The sequence below is a fragment of the Panthera tigris genome, chromosome B1, assembly GCF_018350195.1.
Source record: "Panthera tigris isolate Pti1 chromosome B1, P.tigris_Pti1_mat1.1, whole genome shotgun sequence".
Taxonomy (NCBI): domain Eukaryota; kingdom Metazoa; phylum Chordata; class Mammalia; order Carnivora; family Felidae; genus Panthera; species Panthera tigris.
Window position 1 is genome coordinate 16158233 of NC_056663.1, and position 14939 is coordinate 16173171.

Consider the following 14939-nt stretch of genomic DNA (forward strand, 5'->3'; position numbering starts at 1 on the left):
GTTGGTTAAGCAGCTCAAGGGTACCTACACGTTTTCTTTATAGCCCATATTATGCTTGTAATTGCTAATCCTACCTTTGGATTTCTGCCTTGCTAGAAATCCACGAGATTTAACAATTGGTCTTGAGTCCCGAATGCCTCGTCAGTGCCTGACACAGAGCACTCACTGCATGCTTATGAATGGCTCTGTGTACATTACACATACATGTAAAGATATTTAAATACACATACATACATGCACATGTGAGTATATATATACAGAGGAGAGGGTTTTTTTTGTTAATGTTTTACCTTTGAGTAGGATTTTTCAGTGGTATATGTACAAATTATATTTAGAAATTAATGGTGTTTCTCTTTGAGAGTATATATACATATGTGTGTAGCATGAACAATACCCACTGTTCAAAATGTACCACATCAGATACCGATCTTTTCAGTGTTGTTATGTTCCCCTTTTCATACCTTGTCCTCTGACTGGGTCCTGTCCATCCATCCCATTCAAGGTAAAGAAACTGCTGCAATGAAAGCTGATCTCCTAAGGGCCAGGAATATGAAAAGGTACATTAACCAACTGACTGTGGCTAAGAAGCAGTGCGAGAAGAGAATCCGAATCCTGGGAGGCCCTGCCTATGACCAGCAAGAGGATGGGGCCTTGGATGAGGGAGAAGGGCCTCAAAGCCAGAAGGTAGAACTTTGCAGTTTCTTGTTTTGACCATTTCATGTTTATCATAAACATTCATGTAATCTCCCATCCAATATTTTAGCTTTTTGGTATTTAACATAAAGCATACGTTCCAGAACAGAGACTCACATGTTTGCTTTTACACGTCAAAGAGCTGTATTACTTGGTGTCCTTGACTTCTGTGAAGGGTGATAGGTATGAGAGATAGGCACGGTGTGTGTGTGTGTGTGTGTGTGTGTGTGTGTGTGTGTGTGTGCATGCCCATGTGTATTTTCCTGTCCCAGAGGCACATGCTTACATTTGTAAGGGCCCAGTCAAGTTACCCACTACCAGTTGGAAAGAAATAACCACCTGTGGAATGGAAAGTATCTTGTGGTTATTTTACTTAGCTCTCACCACAACTCTATGAAATTTGAATCTCTCAATATTTCCATTTAAAGGCTAAGAAACAGAGTTGGTTTAAGTAAATTACCTAAGGCCAGGTGGGAAGAGGCAGAACTAGATATAAACCCAGATCTAGTTGCTACACAGTCTGAGTGCTTTCTCACTAAGCCATAATATATCAGCGACTATTTTTTGAACAAAACTTTGGACTGTCTGATACTGAGTCCTGAAATCATGGAGCTTAGGAAAGTGTCCTAGCCCTACCTCAGCACCAGCTGTATACTGTGAAGGACCCAAGCTTGTCTTCTAAGACTGAGAGAACGCTAGGATTGAAGGAAACGGTAGTGGGACTCCCGGAAGGGCTTGCTTGTACCACTTGGGAACAGGACTTCAGGGCAAACTCCAAACTCCTCTTTTGAAAGAAGGCACTTAGTCACAAAGAGGCCACCATCAGTATTAAGTTAACTCTGGCTACAGCCTCTGACCTCACCTATTTGGATTTTTAGTCTCTTGATCTTTTCCTCTTCAGTTCTTGGTTTGACTTCAGATGCTTATCTGTGATTTTTCCCTTCCTCGTATTCCAGTGATGAGCTTTGACCTTTTTTTCTTGTACATGGCCCAGTATTCATTAGAGCTTCTTCAGGATAGTGTATGTTCCACCTTGAACCAACTCTAACACAAGCCAGAGTTCTTCCGCAATATCTTACACAAGTGGTACAAATGAAGCCCCGAATAGCTCTTGTTTTATAGAGGCGTCTCCTCACCACTAGAGATCTGTTTATTTTGCTGTTAGCAAATATACCTTTCTGTAGTTTTGGCTTTGTGGTACAAAGTGAAAATTTCACCTTTTGGTGAACGTTGAAGAGAGAGTGGATTTGGCAGGTTGAATGTTGTCTTTCTTCCTCTTTCTTGTCAGCCTCTGGACTCTAATAGATTTCCAGCCACATTTCTCATAGAAGAGGTTCTCTTCATGTGTCCCATGTATTCATTTATTCATTCGACAGACATTTATTGTGTGTCCACAGTCTCTCAGTTGCAGTGCAAGGTACTAGGATCCAAAAGGAGTAAGATGGAGTCTCTTCTTGCAAAGAGTCCCATATAATTATAAAATAGAAAGGTAAGTGATCCAGTAAAAATGGGCGATACGCACCTAGAAGAAGCACCTGATGGTTTGCTACCTAGTCAAAAGATGATGTGGTTTTAGATCTTATGGTAAAAGAAAACCTTGGGAAACATAAAAGAAGCTCATTTTAGGAGAGCTGAAAGTGATGTCAGTATACATTACCTGGCAGTATTTAGTAGAAGTAGGCTTAATCTGGTTTTACCTCCACTTTGACTTGTCTCTCCAGATACTTAGGAAAGGCACAACCCATTGCTGGTGCAACAGTTTAACCTCAGAGGAAAATCATTTCTGTTAGACTTCAGGCTGGAAGCCTCAGATAATATTACAGAATTCTAATGTTTATAATGGTTTGCTATTCTAAAGGTAAGACTGGTTAATTTGGGGCCGTACATGGATAGAATGGTTTTGCTATAACCTAATCATATTTAATCCAGAGGAATCGCCACCTAACTTTATTTCAGAACTTAGTCTTCAAAATTAGATGAATCCCTCAATTAAAAGAAAGTGATCAAGTAAATAAATAATAGGAAAGAATTATATGCCCTCTACAAGAAACTAAATATGAAGGCAAAGATTGGTTGAAAGTGAAAGGAGGAGAAAAGGCATGCTATGTAAACACAAAGCATAAGAAATATAAAGTAGCTAATGTTAGCATCAGACGAAATAGACACTAGGACAAGGAATATAACTAGGGATGAAGAACATTTCATTCTGATAGAGGGGTCAATTCATCACGAAGGCATGATAATCCTAAATGTAAATATGTATGCAATCAGTGAGACCTTTAAAATACGTGAAGTACAAACTGACAGAACTGAAAGGAGGAAAAAAGATCCACAATTATTATTGGAAGTGTTCACACCTCTCTCTCAGTAATTGATAAAAAAAGAAACAAAAAACCAGAATATAGAAAATGTAAACACTAGTACAACTAATGGGAACTAATGGACATTTCTAGAACATTCCACCTAACATCAACAGAATACTCATTCTTCTCAAGCATATATTGAACATTCACCAAGAAAGACTATACTGCTGGGCAATAAAACAAATCCCAACAGATTAAAAAGGTTTAAAATTATACAGACTGTATTCTCTGACCAAGTGGATTTGGAAAGATCTGGAAAATTCTCAAATATTTGAAGAATTAAACAACATAATAAAGCTTGAATCAAGAAATCAGAAGGGAAATTAGGAACTAGTTTGAATGGAATGAAAGTGAAAATATAACATCTTAATACTTGTGGGATACAGTTAAAGCAGTACTTGGAAGGAAACACTCATGCTTATATTAAAAAAGAAGAAAGGTCGGGGCATCTGGGTGGCTGTTGGTTAAGTGTACAACTCTTAATCTCAGCTCAGGTCATGACTTCACAGTTTGCAAGAAGGAGAAAGAAGAACAAGGAGGAGGAGAAGGGTCTAAAATCAGTGTTCTTCCCCCTTAAGAAGCTACAAATGAAAACTAAAATGACTAGAAAAGAGGAAATAATATAACAACAGAAATCAGTGAAATAGACAACAGAAAAACAGTAGAGAAAAATAAATGAAAACAAAAGGTAGTTCTCTGAAAAGATGATTATACACTCTAGTTGTATGTAATGCATTAAGATGCATTAAGAGGAAAACAAAGGAATATTATGAACAATTTTAAGCCAATAAATTTCGCGATTTGAATAAAATACACAAATTCCTTAACTGTATCCCACAAGTATTAATACAAATTACCAAAGCTGACTCAAAAAGAAATAAAAAATCAGAGTAGCCTTAGGTGTATTAAAGAAAATGAATATATAATTTAAAACCTTCCCACAAAGAAAGCTTCCGGCCCAGATAATTTCACTAGTGAATTCTACTGAACATTCAAGACAAAGATAATATCAATCTTAGCAATATTATTTCAAAAAATGGAGGAGAAAGCTACTTTAACTCCTCATAAGAAACCAACATAACTCTGACACCAAACCAGAGAAAAACATTAAAACAATGAAAATTACTTACCAATATTCATCAAGAACCTAAACAAAAAATTCTTAACAAAATATTAGCAAATCAAATATAGTGATCTGTGAATAGAAAAATTACTCCAATATATGTACTCCCATAAGTGAGTCTTTAGTATAAAATTGTATACATCATTTTTCTGCAATTCTGTTGTCAAGCCTTAATTTTTAAACAGCTTTATTAAGGTATAATGATCTACAATACATTGTACATATTTAAAGTATATAATTCGATAAGTTTGACATATGTATGTACTCATGAAACCATCACCACAGTCAAGATAGTAATTGTATTTGTCATCCACAAAAATTTTTACCAACCCCTTTGTAATCTTTCTCTTAACCCCACTTGAGACCCACTGACCTATTCCTTTCACCTGTGTTTACTTATCTAGTAAGTTACTTCTTAACTACCCTGATTTTTGGCACCTGTCATTGTCTTTTCTTTTTTAGCCAAAATCTTGGTTCAGTTTCTTCCTAATGAGTTTTTGTTGTCTCTTGTCATTGACAACAGCTATGACAAGTCTCACAACAACCCATAAAGTACCACCCATAAAGGTGGTACTATTGCCAGTCTATAGAAGAAGAAACTGAGGCTCAGCGTGACGGAGTCACTTAGAGCTCCCAGAACTGGAAATTCTGGCAAAGCCAGGATTCAAACCTCTAAATCCTGAACAATTTTACCTACACGGTATTGCCTTCCTATCTGGCTTTGTTTTCATCTGAATATGAAAACAAAAAAATCTGTATTGTTTTATTTTTTGTAAGGTTGTACACTCACTTTTCAAATGGCCCCCAAATGGAAAGATGGAAGGAAGAATTTAAGAAAAAATAAAGGGAGAAGAGGAAATGAAAATATAAGGGGTGTGGAAATCAGTGGCAGTAAATGATTGATCTCTGAAATCAGTTTTCTTTCTTTTTTTTAAGCTTCATTTTGAATCCGGTTAGTTAACATAGTGTTATATTAGTTTCAGATGTACAATATAGTGATTCAACATTTCCAAACATCACCCGGTATGCATCACATGTGCACTCTTTAATCCCCATCACCTGCTTCACGCCCACCCCCCCCCCCCCCCCCCCCCCGCCTTTTTGGTGACCCATCAGTTTGTTTTCTGTAGGTAAGAGTTTGTTTGTTGGCTTCTCTCTCTCTGTCTCTCTCTCTGTCTCTCTTTTTCCCATTGCTCATTGTTTTGTTTCTTAAATTCCACATAGGAGTGAAATTATATGGTATTTGTTTTCCTCTGACTTATTTTACTTAGCATAATACTGTCTAGCTCCATCCATGTCATTGCAAATGGCAAGATTTCATTCTTTTTATGGCTGAATAATATTCCAGTGTGTGTGTGTGTGTGTGTGTGTGTGTGTGTGTGTGTGTGTGTGTGTGTACACACACTTTTTATTTATCCATTCATCAATCAGTGGACACTTGGGCTGCTTCCAAATCTTGGCTACTATAAATAATGCCGCTATAAACTTAGGGGTGCATGTATCCCTTTGAATGAGTGTTCTTGTATTCTTTGGGTAAATACCCAGTAGTGCAATTGTCAGATCATAAGGTAGTTCTGTCTTTAACGTTCTGAGGAACCTCCATACTGTTTTCCACGGTGGCTTCACCAGTTTGTATTTCCATCAACAGTGCAAGAGGGTTCCTTTTTCTCCACATCCTCACCAACACCTGTTGTTTATTCTGTTGCTGATTTTATCCAGTCTGACAGGTGTGAGGTGTTACCTCATTGTAGTTTTGATTTGCATTTCCCTGATGGTAAGATATGATGAGCATCTTTTTATGTGTCTGTTGGCTATCTGGATATCATCTTGGGAGAAATATTTTTTCATGTCTTCTGTCCATTTTTTAATTGGATTATTTGGTTTTTTTGGGAGTTGAGTTTGAGAAGTTCTTCGTATATTTTGGATACTAACCCTTTATCTTATATGTCATTTGCAAATATCTTCTATTATGTTGGCTGCCTTTTGGTTTTGTTGCTTGTTTCCTTTGCAGAAGCTTTTCATTGTGATGTAGTACCAATAGTTTGTTTTTGTTTCCCTTGCTTGAGGAGACGTATCTAGAAAGAAGTTGCTGCAGGTTGTGTCAAAGAAGTCACAGCCTGTGTTCTCTTCTAGGATTTTTATGATTACAGGCCTCATATTTAGGTCTTTTATCCATTTTGAATTTACTTTTGTGTATGGTGTAAGAAAGTGGTCCAGTTCTTTCTTATGCATGTTGGTGTCTGGTTTTCCCAACACCATTTTTTGAAGAGACCATCTTTTTTCCATTGGATATTCTTTCCTGCTTTGTCAAAGATTCATTGACCTCATAGTTGTGAGTTCATTTCTGGGTTTTCTACTCTGGTCCATTGATTGTAATATAACTTGAAGTGTGGAATTGTGATGCCTCCAGCTTTGCTTTTCTATTTCAAGATTGTTTTGACTATTCAGGGCTTTTTTGTGGTTCCATACAAATTTTAGGATTCTTCTATTTCTGTGAAAAATGCTGTTGATATTTTGATAGGGATTGCATTAAATGTGTAGATTGCTTTGGGTAGTATAGACGTTTTAATAATAGTTTTTCTTCCAATCAAAGAGTATGGAATGTCTTTCCATTCTTTTGGTTGTCTTTAATTTCTTTCATCAGTGTGTTAGAGTTTTCAGAATACAGGTCTTTCACCTCTTTGGTTAGATTTATTCTTGGATATCTTATTTTGGGTACAATTGTAAATGGGATTGTTTTCTTTATTTCTCTTTCTGCTACTTCATTATTGATGTATAGAAATGCAACAGACTTCTGTACATTGATTTTGTATCCTGTGACTTTACTGAGTTCATTTGTTAGTTCTAGCAGTGTTTTGATGGAGTGTTTTGAGTTTTCTATGTATGGTATCATGTCATTTGCAAATAGTAAAACTTTTACTTCTTTCTTACCAATTTGAATGCCCTTTATTTCTTTTTGTTGCCTGATTGCTGTGGCTAGGACTTTCAGTATTATGTTGAATAAAAGTGGTGAGAGTGGACATCCTTTTCTTGTTCGTGACCTTAGGAAAACTGAGAGGTTTTCCTCATTAAAGATGTTGTTAGCTGTGAGTTTTTCATACATGGTCTTTATTATGTTGAGATATGTTCCCTCTAAACCTACTTGGTTGAGGGTTTTTATCATGAATGGATGATCATGTGGTTCTTACCTTTCTCTTACTGATGTGATGTATCACAGTGATTGATTTGTGAATATTGAACCACTCTTGTAGCCTAGGGGAAGAAATCCCACTTGATTGTGGAAAATGATTTTTTTAATGTATTATTAGATTCATTTTGGTAGTATTTTGTTAAGAAATTTTGCATCTGTATTCATCAGGGATGTTGGCCTGTGGTTCTCCTTTTTTAGTGGTGTCTTTGTTTGGTTTTGGGATCAGAGTAATGCTGGCCTCATAGAATGAATTTGGAAGTTTTCCTTCTGTTTCTATTCTTTGGAATAGTTTGAGAAGAATAAATATTAACTGTACTTTAAATGTTTGGTAGTACTCACCTGCGAAGCCATCTGGCCCTGGACTTCTATTTGTTGGGAGTTTTTTGATTACTGATTCAATTTTTTTGCTGGTTATCAGTCTTAAAAAATTTCTAATTCTTCATATTTCAGTTTTGGTAGTTTATATGTTTGTAGGAGTGTATCCATTTCTTCTAGGTTGTCCAGTTTGTTGGCACATACTTTTTCATACTATTCCCTTGTGATTACTTGTATTTCTGTGGAGTTGGTTGTTATTTTTCCTCTCTCATTTGTTATTTTGAGTCTTTCTCTCTCTTTTTTTCTTGATAAGTCTGGCTAAAAGTTTATTAGTTTTATTGAGTTTTTTCAAATAACCAGATCCTGATTTTATTGGTCTGTTCTATAGCGGGTTTATTTTTTAATTTTTTTTTAGTTTTTATATCCTTTATTTCTGTTCTAATCTTTATTATTCCCTTCTTTCTGCTGGTTTTTAGGTTTTGTTGTTCTTTTTCTAGGTCCTCTATGTGTAAGGTCAGGTTGTTTGAGATTTTTCTTGTTTTTTTGAGGTAGCCCTGTATTGCTATAAATTTCCCTCTTAAAACTGCTTTTGCTGCATCTCGGGGTTTGGGCCATTGTATTCTCATTTTCATTTGTTTCCGTGTATTTTTAAAATTTCTTCTTTGATTTCCTGGTTGACTCATTCATTGTTTAGTAGCATGTAGGGTGGTGGTGGGAGATGGCTATGGCCAGTTCCTTCATTCTCAGAGTGGTCTCTCCATGAATGCTGCCTCTCTGGGATACACTCCAAAATGAGTAAATAACCTCCCTACTTGGTGCCCCAGGTGCTCTTCAGATTGCTGTTTCCACGCTGTATGTCCATGAGTTGTTGGCTTGCCTTTTCTCCAAGAATAGTGCAGGGCCCTCCGGGCTCTATCCCAGCCAAGTCCACTGACCTCCATTTATTTATTTATTTAAAAAAAATTAAAAAAAAAAAAAAAATTTTTTTTAACGTTTATTTATTTTTGAGACAGAGACAGAGCATGAACGGGGGAGGGTCAGAGAGAGAGGGAGACACAGAATCTGAAACAGGCTCCAGGCTCTGAGCAGTCAGCACAGAGCCTGACGCGAGGCTCGAACCCACGGACTGCGAGATCATGACCTGAGCCGAAGTTGGACACTCAACCGACTGAGCCAACCAGGCGCCCTAAAAAATTTTTTTAAACATTTGTTTATTTTTGAGAGACAGAGAGAGGCAGAGCATGAGCAGGGGAAGGGGAAAGAGGGAGGGAGATACAGAATCTGAAACAGGCTCTAGGCTCTGAGCTGTTTGTTAGCACAGAGATGGACACGGGGCTCAAACCCACGAACTTTGAGATTATGACCTGAGCTGAAGTTGGACGCTCAACCGACTGAGCCACCCAAGCACCTCTAAGTCCACTGACCTTTAGAAAGAAGTTCAGGCTTTAAGCCCTGTTGGTTGCCACAAGTCACAAAATTAGACCCCTCGTACATTTTAAGCCAATTACTGTGGGAATCCATTTTCCCCTGCGCTCCCCGGTGTCCCACCCTTGTCTGTGACCCTGGCTCCCTCCCCACTGAAGCACAAGGATCCATTTCTCTCCCAAGTCTGTCACCGCACTTCCTGCTTGCTTCTATGTGGCCTCTTCTCTACCTTTATAAAGTTGTGGAGTTTGTTCCGCCAGTCTGCAGGTCAGTTTCTGGGGTATTCAGGTATTGGTTATCTAGTTGTGTTCATGGGATGAGGCAAGCCTGTGATCCTTCTACTCCACCACTGTCTTCCAACCCACCGTCTAAGATCGGTTTTTATCTCAATGTATTTGATCCAAGACCAAGAACATTACTGAGTGTAGCCCAGGACTCTGCACTTGAATATGAAAAGATTCCTTGACTTTCTGTTTCTGTTGGAGTTCTTATAGAGCATTTTTCCTAAATGCATCTTTCCTTCTTGACTTCCATACTATTTGTAGTTTGCTATAAATACAAATCAGGTAATCTCTTAAGGAGATGAACTATTTTATTATGGTTAAGAAGCTGTGCTGCGTAGTCAGAAAGCCTGGCTCTCAATTCTGTATCTACTGGGGATTGATTTTGGGCAAGTTAGTTAGCTTTTTTGTACTCCAGTTGTAAAATTGGGATAGTTTGTGCATACCCTATAGATGGCAACCATTAAATAATGAACATAGGAGGGTAAGTACACCACTTAGTATAAGAGCACTCAATAAATGTTATTACTGGCATTGATTGTTAAGGAGGCATGTTTAGTGATGATACAGATGTAAGAAAAATCCAATTGTAACCTCTCCTTTTAGGATAAAACATTATTCCCAAGATCCTAATTCTACATATTCTCATTAGTTTTCTGGAGTTATTCTCATGAGTATTTTGTAACTAGAGAATCCTATGTCACTCTTGGTAACATGTTGGGTGCTTAGGAACACATTTATTCCTCTAAGGCCCTGAGGTACTTTTGAGTGCTTGGTGGAAATTTTCCTGGAGAAAAATTAACTAGCTGGGTAAGAGGGAATCCACACAAAACATAAAACTAAGTTTGTAAAATATGCATCATGAAACCAGATCCAGTCTAGAGACCATCGACTGTGGTAGCTCTCCTCCCAGAATTACCAGAGGTCTTAGGACAGAAAAAAAGGCTGACCCAACAAATAAGAGCACAGTGTTTGCTGTGTGGAAGCCCTTAGTAAATTTTAATTAGTGTTATATCATCTATAGTTTTTAACTTTTTTTGTAATTTGTTTTAATGTTTATTTTTGAGAGAGAGAGAGAGAGAGCGAGCTGGGAAGGTGCAGAGAGAAGAGGGAGACACAGAATCTGAAGCAGGGTCCAGGATATGAGCTATCAGCACAGAGCTGGATGTGGGGCTTGAACTCACAAATGGTGAGATCATGACCTGAGCCGAAGTTGGATGCTTAACCGACTCAGCCACCTCGGCCAGGTGCCCCATATCATCGATAGTTTTTAAAAAATGATTATTTTAGTAGTGGTGTCAACTTTGACCTACCCACCCTTCTCTTTTCACTTCCACACAAAAATCTCAGGCTTACTGAAATTAATTAATGTCAAATTAATTGAGATTGAGTTAATCTCAGATGAATACATTTGACTTTGAAGTGTACTATCTATGCATCCTGTCCACCCAGACCCATTCCATTAGTGTAGATGTTACACAGTGAAATTCTCTTTTTCAAGAGAGGAAAAAAAAATGGATAGAGAACTTGGTTAATCCATTGGCCAATTAAGAGATATGTCACCTATTGAACTATGGTTTAGATATATTTGCTGTCATTTATTTGTATATATTTGCACTCTTGGAACTGAACATAGCATATTCATAAAACACAAAAGTCTAAAAATGGCTAATATTTTAGAAGATGTTTTGGACTTGGTTTTGCAGATATGTGAATTTGTATCTAATTTGGAATTCATTTTGATCAAAGGAAAATTATACTGGGGAGACTTTCTTAGAATTTGTCGAATGCCCTTTCTGCTCGGCTTCTCCCTATGTTAAAAATCGATAGCTCTCTGAGTGATCTGTTATCCCTAGCCCGAGTTGATATGGGCTCCTACAAACCTCCATGGACCATGTACAGTTAGAATTTGTATGTCACAGTGCTTTAGTGGTAGGGTTTCCATAAAGATACATGCTATGATTTTCCAAAGTTAGTAAACTAAATCCTAATAGTCTGAAATATTTATGGACTCCAATTGTTAGGGGTCTGTAGCATGGGATGACTGTCTCCTTTAATGAGTTACCAGAAGTTGTTAGAAAAATGCCTGCCTCTTTCTGTTTACAGAAACTATTGAGGACTCACTGTTGATAGAAGAGTTGAATCTGTGTTGATCATATGCACTTGATTTTAGAAAGATCTTACTGGTCACATTTCCAAAAAATTTCCCACTGCCACAATATAAATTGTTAAGAACCTTAAAACATAAGTGTTTCTTTTAATTGCATTTGAGATATACTTACAGGTCTTTTTCTTAATTAACTAAGAACTAAGGATATGGGAGTTCAGTTCCTTCTAAATTAATTTGAGGGATTTTTCCTAATTAATTGAGTTATGAATTATTATGAAAGTGATCTGCTTTCTTCTACTATGGCAGCCTGTGCTCAAGATTTTGCCCACTGTATCTTCAGATTTGTTTTTTCTTTTTCTGTAAGCATACAAAATAGTAAACCAAGGAGTCATTTTGATATATAGTGCAATATTATGAACTAATTAAAATGATGCTTACAAAAGATATCTTAAATGAATATGATACTGTAAGTGAAGGAGCAAGATATAAAATAATTTTCATCACAAGTATAAGGATGGAAGGCAAAAATGTCAAATTATTAGAGTCCAGCTTCCTGGTCTTTTATATATTTCTCTTTAATTTTTCTATTATGGGTATCTATTAACTTTTAGCAGTTTATCCCATAGGGCCGGGATTTTTGTCTGATTTCCTAGAAATGTGCCTGATACAGAGTAGATGCCAAATAAATCTTTTGCTGAATGAGTGAATGATTAATTGAAAATTGGCACTTATGAATATGTACATTTTGAATACTGAATAACTTTTTCCATTTAAAATTTAGGAAGTTGAGAGAAATACTGTATTAGGTTGACTACGACCTTAAAAAATGAGACTTTTTTTTTTCTTGAATGTAGACACCAATCCATTGAAAGTTAAAGGAAACTGATATTTAGAATTTTATTTTTAAGTTTTTAACGTTTTCCTTATTTTTTTTCCTTAAATTTCCTTAATAGATTCTTCAGTTTGAAGATATTTTGGCCAATACGTTCTACCGAGAGCACTTTCGAATGTACATGGAAAGGATGGACAAGAGAGCTCTGATTAGTTTTTGGGAGTCGGTGGAATATCTGAAGAGTGCTAACAAGGTAGTATATATAGGCTCAAAGAAATATTAATCACCAGCTGGTGAAAACTTGCATGTTAGGCAGTGTGTCTGTGTTTCTCAATGAAGCTGTAAGATAAATATACATTAAAAGACTATTTAAAACCAAATATAATAATGGAATTATGTTCCAGCTCATAATGGTAAATAAAATTATATTTTATTTTCACAAAAAGATACTTCTGAATGTGTGGTCAAGGGAAAAACAGATTCGTAAATGTACCAAAATACTGAATTTACTTTCAGGCAGTTTTTTTGGTTTGCTTTTTTAGCACATTATAAAAAAAGTTATATACATCCACATTGCTAGTACAATGAATTGATCTTGTCATGTACACCTCAATCTCATAACCTTGTTATTTTAATATCATGTGCATATTTTACACTACTGTTCTTCTTTTATTTCATTTAAAATATGACTGAATTAAGAAACACAAAAACCTTTAAAAAGCGGGTGGGGGTGGGGGGTGTGCCTGGGTGGCTCAGTTGGTTAAGCGGCTGACTTTGGCTCAGGTCATGATCTCACAGGTTCATGGGTTCGAGCCCCGCATCGGGCTCTGTGCTGACGGCTCAGAGCCTGGAGCATGCTTCGGATTCTGTGTCTCCCTCTCTCTGTGCCCCTTCCCCGCTCACGCTTTGTGTCTCTCGCTCTCTTAAAAATAAATAAACATTAAAAAAAAAAAAAAACACAAAAGATTTTTGGTTCTAGATGCCTCTTAACGATGAAAAGCCCCAATAAGCATTGTATTTTGCACTTGGCAAGTTCTCAGTACCTTTAAGAGTTAAAGAATATGAAATATGTATGTTTATATGTGTCTATAAATATACATGACAATATGTATAGTATATACATTACATGTATTTTGAGAGGCTTATTAAAATAAACACAAAAGTCACTGGGTACATTGCACTTTGCACTTCATGTGAGTATTGCTAGAACTCAATACTATTAAAATACATCATAAATCACATACTACATTGGTTTCGGAATTAAGTTCAGTCTCACAGTGTTTTTAAATCTTCTTAGAAATGCCTTTTATTGTTATTTTGTAAGTCACAAGTTACCTCATTTTATCCAATACTGCAGTTGCCCACTTTATTGTATATTTTATTTATCAGACTTGATTCCAAATGACTTTTGGCTGCTCTCAAAGGAATATTGTGAAGAGCAATCTAAAGAATTTTCCTAAACTCCTGGAAACAATTTAAAAGATTTCAGTGCAATAAAAGTATATAGCTTCATGAAATAGCCTTATTTTGACCTAACAACACTAATTTGGGTGTAAAAGTTCTGAGATGTTTGTTAAATTCACAATATTCATTGAGTTGTTTGTCTTCATTTTTTAATCCTGTTGAAGACTTTGTGTAACATTCCTAGAATTAATGAGATGTTTTCAGAGGAAATATAAATGTTATGTTAATCAGAAGAGATGTTTGCATTTCTGAAACAGACTGGCTGTGACCTTAGTATGATGTTTAAGAGTAAGCTGTCTAATATAAGCTTGATTATAGTGCAATACATCATCATTCTGGAGAAGATTTTTCTTGTTTTCTTAAATTACATAATAATGACTTCTGGAGTGAAAAATGGCACTTCCAATTATTTATATTAGATTTTTTAAAGCCAAATTGAATTTAGCTGATAACTGAGCTGTGGAATTCAGATTTGCAAGAAGGAATCCGTTTCAAGACGAGAACTGTTCCCACTTTTCCCCTGCCAGCATTTAGTAGAAATTATATTCGTTAACTATTCAGCATAAAGTATTCATTTTCGGGAGCCAGACTCTTACCCCTTGACTCTGTGCACACGCACGCCAACGACCCCCACTGGTACCAGTAGCAGTGTCCATTTTCAATGTCTTCCTTCCAGCTTAAAGATGGAGAGAATTCAGAAGAAAAATATTTTTGTCAGAGATGATATTTCTTACCTTTCTTGTTTTTCATCTTCCTGTCTTTTCAGAATGAAATCCCGCAATTAGTTGGTGAAATTTACCAGAATTTCTTTGTGGAAAGCAAAGAAATACCTGTGGAAAAATCACTCTACAAAGAAATCCAGCAGTGTCTTGTAGGAAATAAAGGTATTGAAGTGTTCTGCAAAATCCAGGGTGATGTTTATGAGACCCTAAAGGATAGGTATTACCCTTCATTTATTGTCAGTGACCTGTATGAGAAATTGACGATAAAAGAGGAAGAAAAACATGGCTCGCACTTGATTTCCGGCAAGGATGAAATGGTGAGTCACATTTAATTTTCTCCTTCCTTCTCAGTGGTTAAGCTTCGAATATGATCAGGCGGACACGTACTGTTTAGGCAAATTTGGGGCACCTCTTCATCTTT

The 14939-nt window shown here is 36.5% G+C and overlaps 1 protein-coding gene across 11 annotated transcripts in view; it reads left to right on the plus strand.

Annotated features, from left to right (window-relative positions):
• The window catches only part of SNX25 (sorting nexin 25), a 134075-nt gene that overhangs the window by 86943 nt on the left and 32193 nt on the right, over window positions 1-14939 (plus strand). For 8 of the 11 annotated variants that reach the window (XR_006216501.1, XR_006216502.1, XR_006216500.1 and 5 more), the window contains exons 7-9: window positions 503-684; window positions 12454-12585; window positions 14563-14835. Coding sequence is in view for 3 of the 11 variants with exons in the window: in XM_042982981.1 (XP_042838915.1) it covers window positions 503-684; window positions 12454-12585; window positions 14563-14835 (587 nt within the window). In the remaining 8 variants the exon portion in view is untranslated. Of the gene's footprint in view, window positions 1-502; window positions 685-2414; window positions 2499-12453; window positions 12586-14562; window positions 14836-14939 lie in introns of those variants that run through there. The other 3 variants (XR_006216507.1, XM_042982984.1, XR_006216506.1) reach the window with 3 other exon arrangements.